Raw genomic sequence first — 13,122 nt, forward strand, 5'->3', positions numbered from 1 at the left:
TGGCATGGGTGCTGGGGGGTGCGGGGTGGCAGCTGGACAATGCTGTGGGGTGCAGGGGAGTCAAATGGGCAATGCCACGGGGTGCAGGGCTGTGGGCGGGCAATGCTGTGGGGTGCTGGGGTGCAATAAGGCAATGCTGTGGGGTGCAGGGGTGCAGAGAGGCAATGCCGTGGGGTGCAGGGCTGTGGATGGGCAATGCTGTGGGGTGCAGGGCTGTGGATGGGCAATGCTGTGGGGTGCTGGGGTGCAGACGGGCAATGCTGTGGGGTGCAGGGCTGTGGGCGGGCAATGCTGTGGGGTGCTGGGGTGCAATAAGGCAATGCTGTGGGGTGCAGCGGTGCAGACAGGCAATGCCGTGGGGTGCAGGGACACAGCCAGGCAGTTAACGGGCCCGACCCGGGACCGCTGTCCCGACGTCCCTCCCCGCGCCCGGCCACACTTACCGCGGGGCTGGCGGGCGGGCGCCGGGGCCACCAGGGTGCCGTAGAGCCGCGGGGCAGCTGCGGGGGACAGAGCGCGCGGGTCACACGGGCCGGGCCCGGTCCCGGTTCCGGTTCCGGTCCCGCCCCGCCCGGTCCCGCTCACCCGCCCGCAGCAGCCGCGGCGCCGCCATGATCCCGCCGCCGGGGCTGGCCGAGCAGGAGGACGACGAGCCGCGGCAGGAAGGTCACGCGGCGCTTCCGCTTCCTGGGGGGTGCCCGCCCCGCTTCCGCCCGCCCCGTCGGGCCCCGCCCGCAGCGCCGCGGGCCCTTTAAGAGCCGCCCCGTTGCCGGGCAACGGGACGCGCCGCGGCCGGAGCCGAACCGGAGCGGGCCCGGGACGGACCCCGAGCCGGACCGGACCCCGAGCTGAACCGGACCCCAGAGCGACTGGACGTCCCTGCTGAACCCCAGTCCCGAACCAGGCTCGAACCCCAACGCGGGTCCAGATCCAGACCCCAGTCCCGAACCCCAGTTCCAAACTGGGCTCGGTCCTAGCCACCAAACGTGGGTCCAGCTCCAGCCCCCAGCCCTGAGCCCMGTGCCGAACCGGAGCCTGATCCTGCACCCAAACCCCAGCCCTGACCCTGCACCCCAACCCCATCCCTTAACCGATCCCCAACCCCGTCCCCAGACAGACCCGTCCACCCCAAGCCCCGCACTCAGCCCCCATCCCAACCTGGATCCCGCCGCCCATCCCCAACCCATCCCCATCCCGGAATCCCGCCTGCCCCCGCCGCCGTGCGCGGCCGCCCCCAGCGGGTCCCGCGGCCCGGGGGGCAGCCCCGAGGGGCCGCAGCCCCCGCGGGACCCCCGCACCAGCGACTGGTACCGCGTGAGCGACCGGCTGCCCTCCCGCGTCGACCAGCCCGCGCGCGTCCGCGGCTACCGGTGAGCGCCCCGCTCCGCTCCGCGCATCCCATTCCCACGGAAAGGGGTCTGTCCCACATCTGTATGGCCTGTCCCGTAGGGAAACGGAGCCTCACCCCCTGTACCGGACCAGCAACCAGAGCTACGGCAGCAGGGCGCCCACCGTGCACGAGATGCCGGTACGTGGGCGCCTTTCAAAGCCTTTCGGTCTTCTAAAACTTGAGTTGCTGATGCCTCTTGGCTGCAYGATTTCGCTTAAATCTATTTCTTAAACCTCTATAAACTTAATACCACTGTCCTGGARCAATTTGTTGTAGCAACTGCAGATTTTACACATATGTGCAGGCAAAGTGTTTTCTTGCCTTTGGTATGAGCCAAGTGTGGGCTTAGCAGAGGCTCTGGTGGCTCCAAGCAGGTTTTACCTGAGGGGATAAGACGGACAAGAAAAATTGGTTAGCAGGACAGTATCCATCACCTAGGTCTTATCCTGGAATGGGCTTATGTTTAACGGGGAGCATGGTTTTGGRCTCTTGGTAGGTTTGAGGGTTTTGCTTCTGCTCCAGGGCAGCGGTCAATGCACAAGGTTCATGAACAGATTAAATTAATTTTTCAGAGCATGGGCTCCAAGCCAACCCTGATTTTACACCTGATGATAATCTGGGCTTTTCCCTCCATAATGACTCTATGATTCAATCCGTTTTTGGCCTCTTGCACCATCCTGTGACAACATACTGCCTCAAGTGCCTTAAGGGGAAGGGCCCTGGCTGTTTTATCTGTGCACTGCAGATGTTTTTTGGGTGGATTTAAAACCTCCCGCTGCTCCCCGCAGAGCTGCTACCGGGTCACCTCGCACGCGTTCACGGCGGCGCTGGCGCCGTGCGGCATGTACCGAGACAACGGGCTCAACACCCGCCTGGACAGGAGCCGCGTCACGGGGCCCGGCAACTTCATCACGGCCGCCGACCGCCTCGACTTCCAGCCCAGCTACAAGGCGAGCGGGCCCTCCTTCTGCTAGGGCAGCACGTCCCGGCGCCGCTGCTTCCCTGGGGAAAAGAGATGGAAAAGAGCAAGTGAGTAAGCGTAAAAACCAAGCAAACAGCCCCAAAAGCGAGCGCCTGCACTCACCTTACCCTGAACGTGCTGCTGAGCCTTGTCTGAAGYGCTTGGACTGGCTCAGCAAGGTCTGCTAGAGCTAGGAGAGGCCTAAGCCCTGAGCTTCAAATATTGTTCCCGAGCTCTTGTCTTAATAAAAATGCTGGAAAATGGATTTTTTTTCCCTTAAAAGTATGCCCTTGAGTATAGAGGAATATTGTGACTGTTAAAGCAAAAGTGCTCAGCTCRCAGGCAGCACTTGCCTGTGCCTCTCTGCTCCATGAATGTTCCACGAGCAACTATTATATGGGGATGTTTTGTTGATTCTCTAGTAAAGATAAGCTGGGAAAACACCAATTTTAGCTGCAACAACAGCTTCTGCAGTGCTAACATTGCGTCTGTTGCAGGAAACCTGCAGCACTTGAGCAATACTGAAAATTTTGGCTGCTCTCACTGAGCAGAGGGACTGTCAGGACATGGATTCATGTAGTACAGTAACCAGCAACAGATTAACCAACATCATTCACAACATTAGSAGTGTAAATCAGGATTTAATCTGAATTTTTCTCCTGATTAGAGGAAAAAAAGATCTTTTTTTTCATCTGGCTTGGTAATGTGACATTTCCTATAACAATGAAAGCCACAAAATTAACCCATTCAAGATAGTGTTATACTCATTAAAAATAACTGAAAACAACCCCCCTTAAAGCAAATAAACAAGCAAATAAACAAACAAACACCCCCAGGACTCCTTATTAGTGAAGGCCACAAAGTTAGCTTGGGAAAGGGCAGCATTTTAAATATATCTTGCAAAACTACAGCGTGTTGAAAATTACTCAAATAAAGGCAACTAATTCAAAGGCAAAATATTTTCTCAAGTTTTATTGCAACAACTGTTAATTACAAACCTGATGAAACGGTATCATTTATACAATAACCTCACTTAAACACCATATCACATTTTCCCTAAAAACTAGTCTTGAAAAACTCTGCCTGTTTATAGGTGAGAAACAGTCCCACTTTACAGGTGTAACACAGTAATAATGTATATCAAAAATAAGCATAATACTGTTATTCCAGTTGTTAGCTAAAAAACCAAACACGCCTGTATAATAGTGCGTTCAAGTACTTATAAACAGACTGGCAAGGTGAAGGTATTCTGTTAATAAAACCACTAAGTAAAAATCCAAAAATCCTGAGCTGTTTGTCAAGCCTGTAGCTGTGCTTTAACGAAACATTCAAAACCTGGTATAGCTACATGTGCCCAAACCATCAGCAAGATTTAAATTATGCCCATAAAACATCCACTCAAATTCACCTGGTTAAACTCACCTTTGTTGAGAACACATCAATACATTTGAACAAGTAAATAAACTAAGCATAAGCATTGACCCGAACAGTTAATTTTTTAAATGTTTAAATTTTTTAAATAAAAACTCAGAAAATGAGGAATCCTCCATCATTCACTGCTTTTCTTCCACTAGACTCCAGGAAATACCTCGAGTTTCTCACAACATCCCCTTCTTCCCCTGAAATGAAAAGCAACAAAAAGCACAGGATAAATGCAAACAATTTTATAGAAAAAAATTCTAACAATTTTATACGTCTTTTGTCTTACGCACTTTTTTGTTGGTGGTGATGGGATTAATTTAGGGGTGATGCTGCCTCTTAAAAATATAACCTTTGTGGTCTTTATTGTATATTTTCTAAGTCTACATGGTTTACCTAAGAACATCCATGTACCTTTTAAGCTGAGAGCTCTGRAGCTCTGACACTGCAGACAGGATGCTCCAACTTACCAGTAACTGTAATAAAATACGCCAAGTAGTTTAGTAACTTAGCACTCAACTTAGCAAAATTTGTGCCCAGACTGCAAAAAAAAAGTGTTATATTTTAAAAATATGGAACAGCAATCATTTAAAATAATAAAAAAAAAACAACAAAACCCCAAACCACTACTTCTTCACTTACTTGAGCAGATTGGCCAGGGTGAGCGCTTTCCAGCCGAACCCGAATCGGCACCTGCCAAATCCTGCTGCAATGGGAGGAAACCCCAAGTCCTGGGAAGGGCCCCTCTGGTGCTGTTACAGTGAGGGGTGAGCACGAGCAGGGACCCCATTTCTTGCCCACAAACTCAGGGAAAACTCCCCCTGGTTTTACTGGAGGTACAAGCACCATTCTCACCTCTCCAAACACCCCTCGGCTCATTCACTTATGGGCTTTGCAGAGTCTCCTCCTCCACTTCTGGTTATTAAAAACATTTGTCTAAAGACGGATCTTTTAAGATGTGGATTTTCTTTATGCCTTGAAGTCACATTCTGTGGTCAAACAATGGACTATAACTTTGGACTATATCTATGGAGGAAAAAATTAGGTAATAGAAAGGACTGAGCACTAGGGGTGATGACACAAAGCACAGGAGCACTCGGTGGTTTCACAGTTCATAGTCAGAACCCAATTTATTAAACATTATAAACTTAGCAATGTACACCATTTCCTATATACAAATCAAGTTTATCAATTAAAAAAAGTGCTGCTTGAAGTTAGATTTTATTTAAAGCACAAGGTAATCAGAATTGCATCTTAACCAAATCAGTTCAAGAGTAGTACTGAGAACACAGACACATTGACAGGGCACAAAACACCTTTTAACTCTTCATCTTCGTTTACTGAAAATTTTGAGGATAAAACATTCAGCAAAACATTCAGCTTATTTTATACAAACAGTACATACTGCTTCCGCCATCTCTATTAAAATCAATTATAGTTTAATCCTTTTAAAGCAAGGTACTCTGAAAAGTTCTATTTTAAAATACGAGTCTATTTACCAATGCCAAAAAGGCCCAAATCCTGCAACTGAATCAGGGCAGACTAAAATATATGCCCATGTAGACTGAGTGCAGGCCTGTGGGCTAAGTGAAAAACCACTTTTTCCAGGTATTCTATCACTAAAACAAAAGGAACTAACATACTGATCTCCCCAACGAATCAACCAACGYAAGGACTACAAAAATGTGGCCAGACAGCAAGTTATAACAAATGACCACTACTAAAAGGTTCAAAACGGACCTGCACAAGGGTATAAACACACGAGGGCTGTTATTGGTTTCTCCACATGCCACAGTTACTTGCTCTACTCTATGCTGCAGTTTGCCAACGTTCTGCAAATGCAGCACCCCGGGGCGTTCGACGCGCTACCGCATCCAGATTTGTCTGCTCTGGTTTGCAAAATTAAGGGCAACTTCTAAGAAAACAGCCCRAGAGATTCAGAAACCAAGTGACACGGCGTGGTGGTTTGGGGCAGGTAAGTTGTGCGAAAAGGAGCAGATAGGGCATATAGTAAATCAATCCACAGGGACAAGAGTTAAGAGCCAACTAACCCAAGGACTTCACGACACATAAATGAAAATGAACCAGTCCACACCATAAATTCACACCTCTTAGGTTGTTCAGTGAAATCTGTGTGGGGGCACTTACACCGAGATGAATGCATGACTGCAGTGTCATTTAAAATTAACACAGATTAGAAAGTAGTAGTGAAAAACTGTTTTTTTTTCTAGCTACTAGAAACAGAGGCAGAGAAAGCTCTATCACTGAAAATGAACAGAGCTGAGAATATCCTTGGCATTTACTTTAGGGACCTCCTATAGCAAACCTAGCTTTGCTCTATTGCACCAAAGTAGTAAATGAAGGTAAAAGTTCACAGAAATGTAAAATTTTAGAAACCACTTTTGAAAAAGGAGAAGGGGGGCACTCAATGCAAAGAAGTTCATTCAGAAAAACAAAAGTCACTGTCGGGCAGCTGCAGGGCATCCACAGTAGATCTGAGAATAAGAAATTGTTTCCGCCTTGCAAGCCCYGAAAGCATGCAAATCCAGCGAAATCCACGGAAATATGGCTGGTTGAATGGACACGCTCCTCCTATGYGCTCATCCTCTTGACTTGAGCTGCAGCTGGGCTTCGAATCATCTGCAAACAGGGTTTTGGTGCTCAATGGGTGTTTTCAGCAGCYGCTGAGATCGCTTTACAGCGGGACGTCGAGGCTACGGCAGAGGGACCCCCTTTACTTACTTGCACGTGGCTCCACAGGGATGGATCTCTGCACCTTCACGGGGGTTTTGCTTGGTGAACTCGCTCGGCACCTCTCAGACTCGGAGAAGGGAGACCCAAGAATAAATCGGCTACATGAAATTGTCCTAAGGCGGCTCCAGTGCCAACAAATGTCAGATACTTTGCCCCAAAAGCACAGCATTGCTATCAAATGCTGCATTTTTCTAGGTTCTCGTAGCAGATTGCCACAAATAGTAGGCACAAAACCAGCTTTCCTTCTAGTATATGAAGAGAGGCCTCATAATTTAAAGCACAATTAGCTGTGGTAGCTTTTTATCTACCTAACTACGGCCTTCTGTAGTAATGCAAGACCTAAAAATCATTATAAAAAATATTTCCTTAGAGAGCACTTTAAATAATTTACAAAATCCTACAAAAAAAACCCTACGTATGCTGTTAAATAGAAGCATTTTTCACATTAGTGTGTATATATTCATCAGTATCTCCCCCTTTCTCTCCTTTTGTCTTAAGCCTGTCAGGGTAATTACAGTGGTGGTTATTTTCTAAAAAAGACTGTTACCGTAAAAAAAGGTGTGTACTTACGTATTCGATACCTYTCTTGTCAAGAGGGAATCTGCAGGGATGTCAGTAACTTTTGCACAATTTCTGTCTACAACTTCCTGCCCTTGGGCCACTCGACAGTTGGTTTCCCTGCCCTGCAGGACACTTATTTCTCCTTCTGAACTGGAGCTGGATACCCGAGTTTCTTCCTGCCTGGCACTGTCCTGGGGAAGGGCAGTATCTTCTTGCTCAATGCACATGTGCAWATTCCTGGGCCTACCTTTTCCTCCCCTAGCTTTATCCAGCGTCACTGCTGTCACATTGAGGCCCTGCAACACGTTCGTACTCTGCTGAGAGGCTTCTCCACTAACTCGATCTGCTTTTACTGCTGCCAGACTGGGTTCTGGCAGCCGGGGAGCTAGATGGGAATCTCCTCGCCTGTCTTTGTGGGCATCTCCTTCCTCAGTGCTTCTCTGCGTGTTCTCCTCTGCTTTCCCTGCTGCCACACTGTGTTCCTGCAAGGACAGACCTGAATCTGCCTGGTCTCCCAAAGTATTTTCCTTTTTGCAAGCCTCTGCTTCCTCTTTGATATACGAAGGAGCAGCCTCCCGTGTTTTACAGGTGTCTGCTACATGGGCACTTGATGCTTCCATTGAGAGCTTATGAGAAAAAACAGATTCTYTTATTCCTGTCTTTTTCTCTCCATCACAATCACCTTTTGGCGAGAGGGCTTCTTTTCCCTGTTTAAGTGTGTCCGTATCTGTGGAAGCTCCCTCTGCTCCTACTGCAGTGGCCTGTGCAAGTAACCCTTCTGCTTTCTGCCTTTTGTTCAAAAGCAAGGACTTCTGCCTGTCCCGAGCGTATTTCAGACCTGCTATGAATTTACTTGAAATCTTCAGGTGAAAAGTATTCTTTCTTTTAGATCTAGGCTTTGCTTTAAAGAGTTTTTGTACTTTACGCCCATCATTTTTGCTGGGTTTTGGTGGATCTTTTTTCAGCAYGGGCTCTCTGCTAGAGATTTCCTTTTTACTGGCTGCGTTTCCTTTTGCAGGTGACTCACCAGCAGCAGAACCTTTAGCCCCCAGCACTCCTTGTTTAGCTTTTGACTGACCAGTAGTATGAAGATGCACGTCCTCTGCACACGAAGCATTTCTCTCGCTGCCAAGTAACATTGCACTTTTCCCTTCCGTTCCCGGAGAGCTCCTCGGTTCAWCCTTTTCAGGAGACACCTTAGTCTTTTTACTCGGAGCCACTAAGAGGTCAATCTCATTTTCAGCTGGCTGCTGCTTTGCTTTTCCTTTATTAGCACTTTGCTTGGTCACTCCCAGGAAGTCAAGAGCTGCATCATCTCTTTGTATCTCTGAATTGCCCGAAGAGTCTTTGGCCTTTTCTGCCAAAAATTTCTGAATTTCTTGTTCGATGCTGTCATCACTGTCAAGTGAACTGCTGTCATCAGTGGCTGATGCAGCCGTGGAAGTAGATTTTTTATTTTTAGCTGTCTGCACATTGTTCTGGCTTGAAACTGGTTTACAATTACATCCTTTTTTAAGCTGCAAATTAAACTCTAAGTTCTTCATGGTTTCTGGTCTTTCATTCACAAGCTTGACACTTACGTTGTCGGAAGGATTTCTGGTTGCATTCTCTTTCATAGCTTTTCCAGATTTCGCGAGGCAGCTTTTCAGTAGTACAGGATTTTTGCATTTCCACTTGTTTTGCTGGAGGCTGCTAAATTCATCCAGCAGTTGAGTATCTGTCTCGCTGAATCTGACTCTCTTCTTGCCCTGAGCTTTCTGGTCTTTAGGCTTCCTCTTTAATTTTCTTTTGGAACGTAATAGGTCCTTGATAGCACTATCGAGGTCCTCGTCACTATCCAGAGAACTGCTCTCCTCAGCTGTACCATCCCTCTCTTGAGTTGGGATCGCATTTGTAATAAGCTTTCTGGTGCTACTCTGAACCTGCATAAAGGGGTTTGCAGAGTCCAAGGCCACACATTTGCCAAGAGATCCGGACAGCTCGGAAGACATTGGCTGCTGCTGCCCAGTCTCTTTGCTGCTGATGCCCCTGTTGGCGTCACAGAGTTCTTTAGGGCTGCTCGGAGCACATCCCTCTTGGAGCACAGAAAACTTTGGGCAACAATCTTGCTGGAAAAATCCTTTCTCAAACTGTTCAGGTGTTTTTGCTACACCTTGTTTTGTCATTCTGCCTTCCCTCTTGAGTCTCCTTTTACGACTCAGTGACAGCTTGAGTGTTTTGGGAAGAGGAGGCTCCAGGGTACCCACGAGGTTGCTGTCATCAGAAGGCAAGGGCATCTGGGCTGCGTGTGATGGACTTGGTGGCTTCATTACAGGGCTTCCCGACTGTGCTTTGAGAGCCAGAAAAGCCCGGATTTCTTGCTCTATGCTATCATCACTGTCCACAAGGCTGCTGTCACTGTCGCAGTGAGATGGTGAGAGAAGCTGGGGAGAAAAGAAGGAGTCTGCACTAAGTGACTTGTCGTCACTTCCCATTTGGGAAGGCATGATTGTTTTGGAAATATCCAGGATAGCTTCTGCACACATGAGCTCCGTAGATGTGTCTGCTCTGCAAGAGGCCTGCAATGTCAGCTCACAAGCAGAAATCTTGTTTTCTGCAGGTGCAAAATGACCAGTTTTTTTCAGCGGCTTAAACAGCTTATTAAATTCATGGCTCGTGCTTTCTAATTCTGCTGCCTTTGAACTAGTTTCTTTTCTCTTGCTGCTTGTAGGGCTTTTATGGACTTGTGGGGAGGCACTTCTTGTTGAGCTAATGGTCAGGCTTGCAGAAAAGCCTGCTACACCCTTCGCATCAAATTGTTCTCTCTGCAGAGGGGCACAGTCTGTGGAGGGACCCGCCTCTTGCCTGACCTTCTCCATCTGGTAAAGCTGAATGGCTTCTTCGATACCATCATCGCTGCTCGAGTCAGATGTGTGCCTGCCCTCAGTGGTAAGTTCTCCCCTTGTTCCCCCAAAATTAGCCCCACTTTCTTCATTTTGCTCCACTAACCAGGGTCGGCTGCCAGTGGCCATTTCCAGATAGGCTTGGCTCACTTGGCTGAAATCACTAGGCTCTTCTTGGACTTTGGACTTCAAACACTTGGACTGGGTGCTGGTTCTCCTTAGCTTGGGATGGTGTCTTAAGAGGAGCGCTTCACATCCTTGCTTTACGGCACCACAGTTCGCTTTGTTACTTGTTTCTTTATTACATTTTAAGGCAGATCTCACAGGGGAATCTTTTTTATCTTCCCCAGTGACACACTTACTAATTTCTTGCTGCTTCTTCTCGTTCAAGAACTGCACTATTTCAGCTTGTATGCTCTGCTCAAAAGAGTCATCGCTACTGATGCTCTCAGGAGAAGCAGGCTGCCGCCTCTTACCAATTCCCAAGTGCTCAGAAAGATAGTCCTCAGAGAGCACCTCAGCTTTAAATTTCACAGGGAGAAGATTATTAGCCATTTTGCGCTCAGAGAATTCTCTTTTAAACCTTTTGTCTCTGCGTGTATTTTCAGAACACTCCGTGTCTCCCTGCAGCGAATGGTCACTCTTGCTTTTCGCTTTCAAGTACTCTTGAATGGCTTCCTCTATATCTCGGTCGACAGAATCGTCACTGTCAGAATCCAGAAGGAGAGGCRCAAAATCCACATTCTCATCCACTTCAGAGCTGTCAGAATCAGCAGGGCAACTCTGCCTGTTATATCTACAGTGCTTCCGTAGCAGCGCAGCGCTCGGTGCAACTCTGTTACTAGAGCCCTTTTCTCCCTTTTGTTTCTTCTGAGCAAAACAGTCATACTCATTGTTCATACCCAGGGGAGACTCTGGACTTTGCAGGTTGTTTATGATCATCTGAACTTTTGCACTCACAGAAGTTCTGGTGACATCCCCTTCAGCCTCAGGGAAGCAAACCGGGTATCTATAACTCCTCGATGCTCCAAAGGATCCCCATTTTCCTTGCAGAGCTACCAGAGGAGACGCATTCAGAAGGAACATTCTAGCAGACAACAGCAAAGTTGAGGAAGGAACAATTTTTCAGACCGGTCTCTTTTCCATCCTAGAATAAAAGACAGAAAAACGCTTTTCATAATGTATCCGACTCTTGAAAGTTCCATGTGATAATACTCAATAAGGCAAATTATAAATCATTCTCAGTCAGGCTTACTGTTGCATATAATCCCCAAAGTTACTCCTCAACATCTTTTAAGCAGTAAATTGGTGACTGCTGCCATTAGGAATAAGACAAAACACTCATAATTTGTTTTTATCAATATTTTCTGATACAACTATAACCTAATTCCAGTAACTAGCRTCACTTCTGAAATTCCTCCAGCACTTTTCCCTGAGGCTCTCTTTTCATTACGTTCCTAAATAACCACCCACTGCCAAGACACAAAGCTTTACTTTGACTCTACTTCAGCATATATAGTGGGGAATGACCCCTTCCTGCACTAACATTAATTTAATGCTTCTGCAATTATTTTAATATTGCTGCAATGAACTTTGTGGCAAAAGAGTGATTTTAAGGGAAGCTTTCATAATGCAATGGAACTGGTGGGAGAGGAGAATGCTGCAAAATATTCTCCTCCTCATGCTTCCTTCGACATAATTGCCCTTTTAAGATAAATCCCACCATACATAGCTCAGCTGTTCAGCCGGACAACAACAACAGTGTTGCCTATGTCTGCATGGCAGAGAATGGGCGGATGGAACCAAGGCTGCCTGTGACCTGGGATGGTGGGACACAAATCAACTCTTATTCAAAGGGCAGAGCGTGATGCCAAGCCTGAAATCACACACTGCCCCAAGGCAGCTTCTAGTAGCGCTAGAGTGGTATTAAACACACACAAATGGAGGGATGTGGGGGGAAGTTATCCATTGGAAATCCATCGGAGATAGATATGGAAATGGGATAGATGGAAATCTATTTCTGATTTTCTCTTCCTCGGTGGAAATTAATTTTAAAACAGCACTCTTGTAGAATTGTATTTTTAAGTGTATCGATCGAGAACATTCGTCCTTGTTGGCTGGTCCTTGGAGCAATGTGGCACGTGCTGTTATAATTTCCACCTTTTAGTCAACAGAAGACAGGTGAGATTTATTTCTCCTCTATACATGCCAATAAAATACAAGCACTCTACACCTCTCATGTTTTAAGCCACAAGCTAATTTGGGAAGTGTCTCACAGAAACAGCTTACAAGCCTACTATATACACAGGTGAGGTGCAGCAATGCTACCAAAAACACGAACACACAATTTCTAAAATATTCTCCAATACCTTCTCTGGGGTGGTGGTAAATTAAAAACGGTCTTACTTGCAATAAGCAGCTAAGGATCAGAAAGACAGAAATTAGAACACCTAATTATCCCAAAGAAATGCAATTAACACACTTAAGCTCCTAGCTTCATTAAAAAAAGGAAAAAAAGAATGTTTCCTATTAACCTCTTTCCATAGTTCCTAGATAAGGGGCAGATGTCTTCATTATCCAACRTGGTGATTGCTGTCACACAAATAAAATTACAAGGGATTGGGATTAAATTTGCATGTCGTGCAACTCCTTCCCAACTCCAGCTGGCCTAATGAGAGCTGCTGCAACTTGGCTGCACGATGCTAAGTCAAAGCACCAGGTCATGGTTGTACTTGCATTTATCAGCATTTTTACTGCTGAAAAATCCTGGAATATTTTAAGGCTAAGAATCCTGGAATATTTTAAGGCTGATGGTTGCAGCTAGTCCTTTACTTGCTGCTGAAATGCAACCACTTTGGGGGAACAAAAGGGATGCTGCAGCTAGGAAGGAGAAAATAGCTGGATTCTTGGAGGGATTGTGGCTCTGCACCAGGAAAGGGCTGAGAGAAGGCAACTTGGCACTGCAGGAAACCTGTTTTGGGGTCACAAATATGCAGGGGACCCATAAAAAATGTGAGGGGACACCCAGTGAGCTACCCATCCCTGGTAGCTGAGGGAGGGATGTGGGGACATCTACTCCTGGATGTCCCCACAGAGGCAGATGAGGAGACACCGGTGCTGGGGACATGCGCAGGGATGATGAGAGGGGACATCCA

The 13,122-nt window shown here is 47.1% G+C and overlaps 3 protein-coding genes across 5 annotated transcripts in view; 1 reads left to right on the forward strand and 2 right to left on the reverse strand.

The window, feature by feature from the left end:
* MRPS2 (mitochondrial ribosomal protein S2) overlaps positions 1 to 613 on the reverse strand; it is a 2,674-nt gene extending 2,061 nt beyond the window's left edge. Inside the window, exons 1-2 of the mRNA XM_026049557.1 lie at positions 586 to 613; positions 444 to 500 (exon numbers count right to left, since the gene is read on the reverse strand). Coding sequence (XP_025905342.1) covers positions 444 to 500; positions 586 to 613 — 85 coding nt within the window. The remainder of the gene's footprint in view (positions 1 to 443; positions 501 to 585) is intronic.
* CUNH9orf116 (chromosome unknown C9orf116 homolog) lies at positions 612 to 3,030 on the forward strand. The gene is made up of 4 exons (XM_026049558.1): positions 612 to 666; positions 1,118 to 1,370; positions 1,450 to 1,528; positions 2,179 to 3,030. The coding sequence occupies exons 1-4, from the start codon at positions 612 to 614 to the stop codon at positions 2,362 to 2,364; spliced, it is 573 nt and encodes a 190-aa protein (XP_025905343.1). The 3' UTR covers positions 2,365 to 3,030.
* An 855-nt stretch (positions 3,031 to 3,885) lies between these two features.
* PPP1R26 (protein phosphatase 1 regulatory subunit 26) overlaps positions 3,886 to 13,122 on the reverse strand; it is a 10,126-nt gene continuing 889 nt past the window's right edge. The window contains exons 2-4 of one of the 3 annotated variants that reach the window (XM_026049231.1): positions 7,095 to 11,114; positions 6,513 to 6,591; positions 5,696 to 6,410 (exon numbers count right to left, since the gene is read on the reverse strand). In XM_026049231.1, the coding sequence (XP_025905016.1) occupies positions 6,549 to 6,591; positions 7,095 to 11,053 (4,002 nt within the window). In that variant the 5' untranslated portion in view covers positions 11,054 to 11,114 and the 3' untranslated portion in view covers positions 5,696 to 6,410; positions 6,513 to 6,548. Of the gene's footprint in view, positions 3,971 to 5,695; positions 6,592 to 7,094; positions 11,115 to 13,122 lie in introns of those variants that run through there. The other 2 variants (XM_026049229.1, XM_026049230.1) reach the window with 2 other exon arrangements.

Source organism: Nothoprocta perdicaria, unplaced genomic scaffold, assembly GCF_003342845.1.
Source record: "Nothoprocta perdicaria isolate Ctin4 unplaced genomic scaffold, notPer1 scaffold_6, whole genome shotgun sequence".
NCBI lineage: Eukaryota > Metazoa > Chordata > Aves > Tinamiformes > Tinamidae > Nothoprocta > Nothoprocta perdicaria.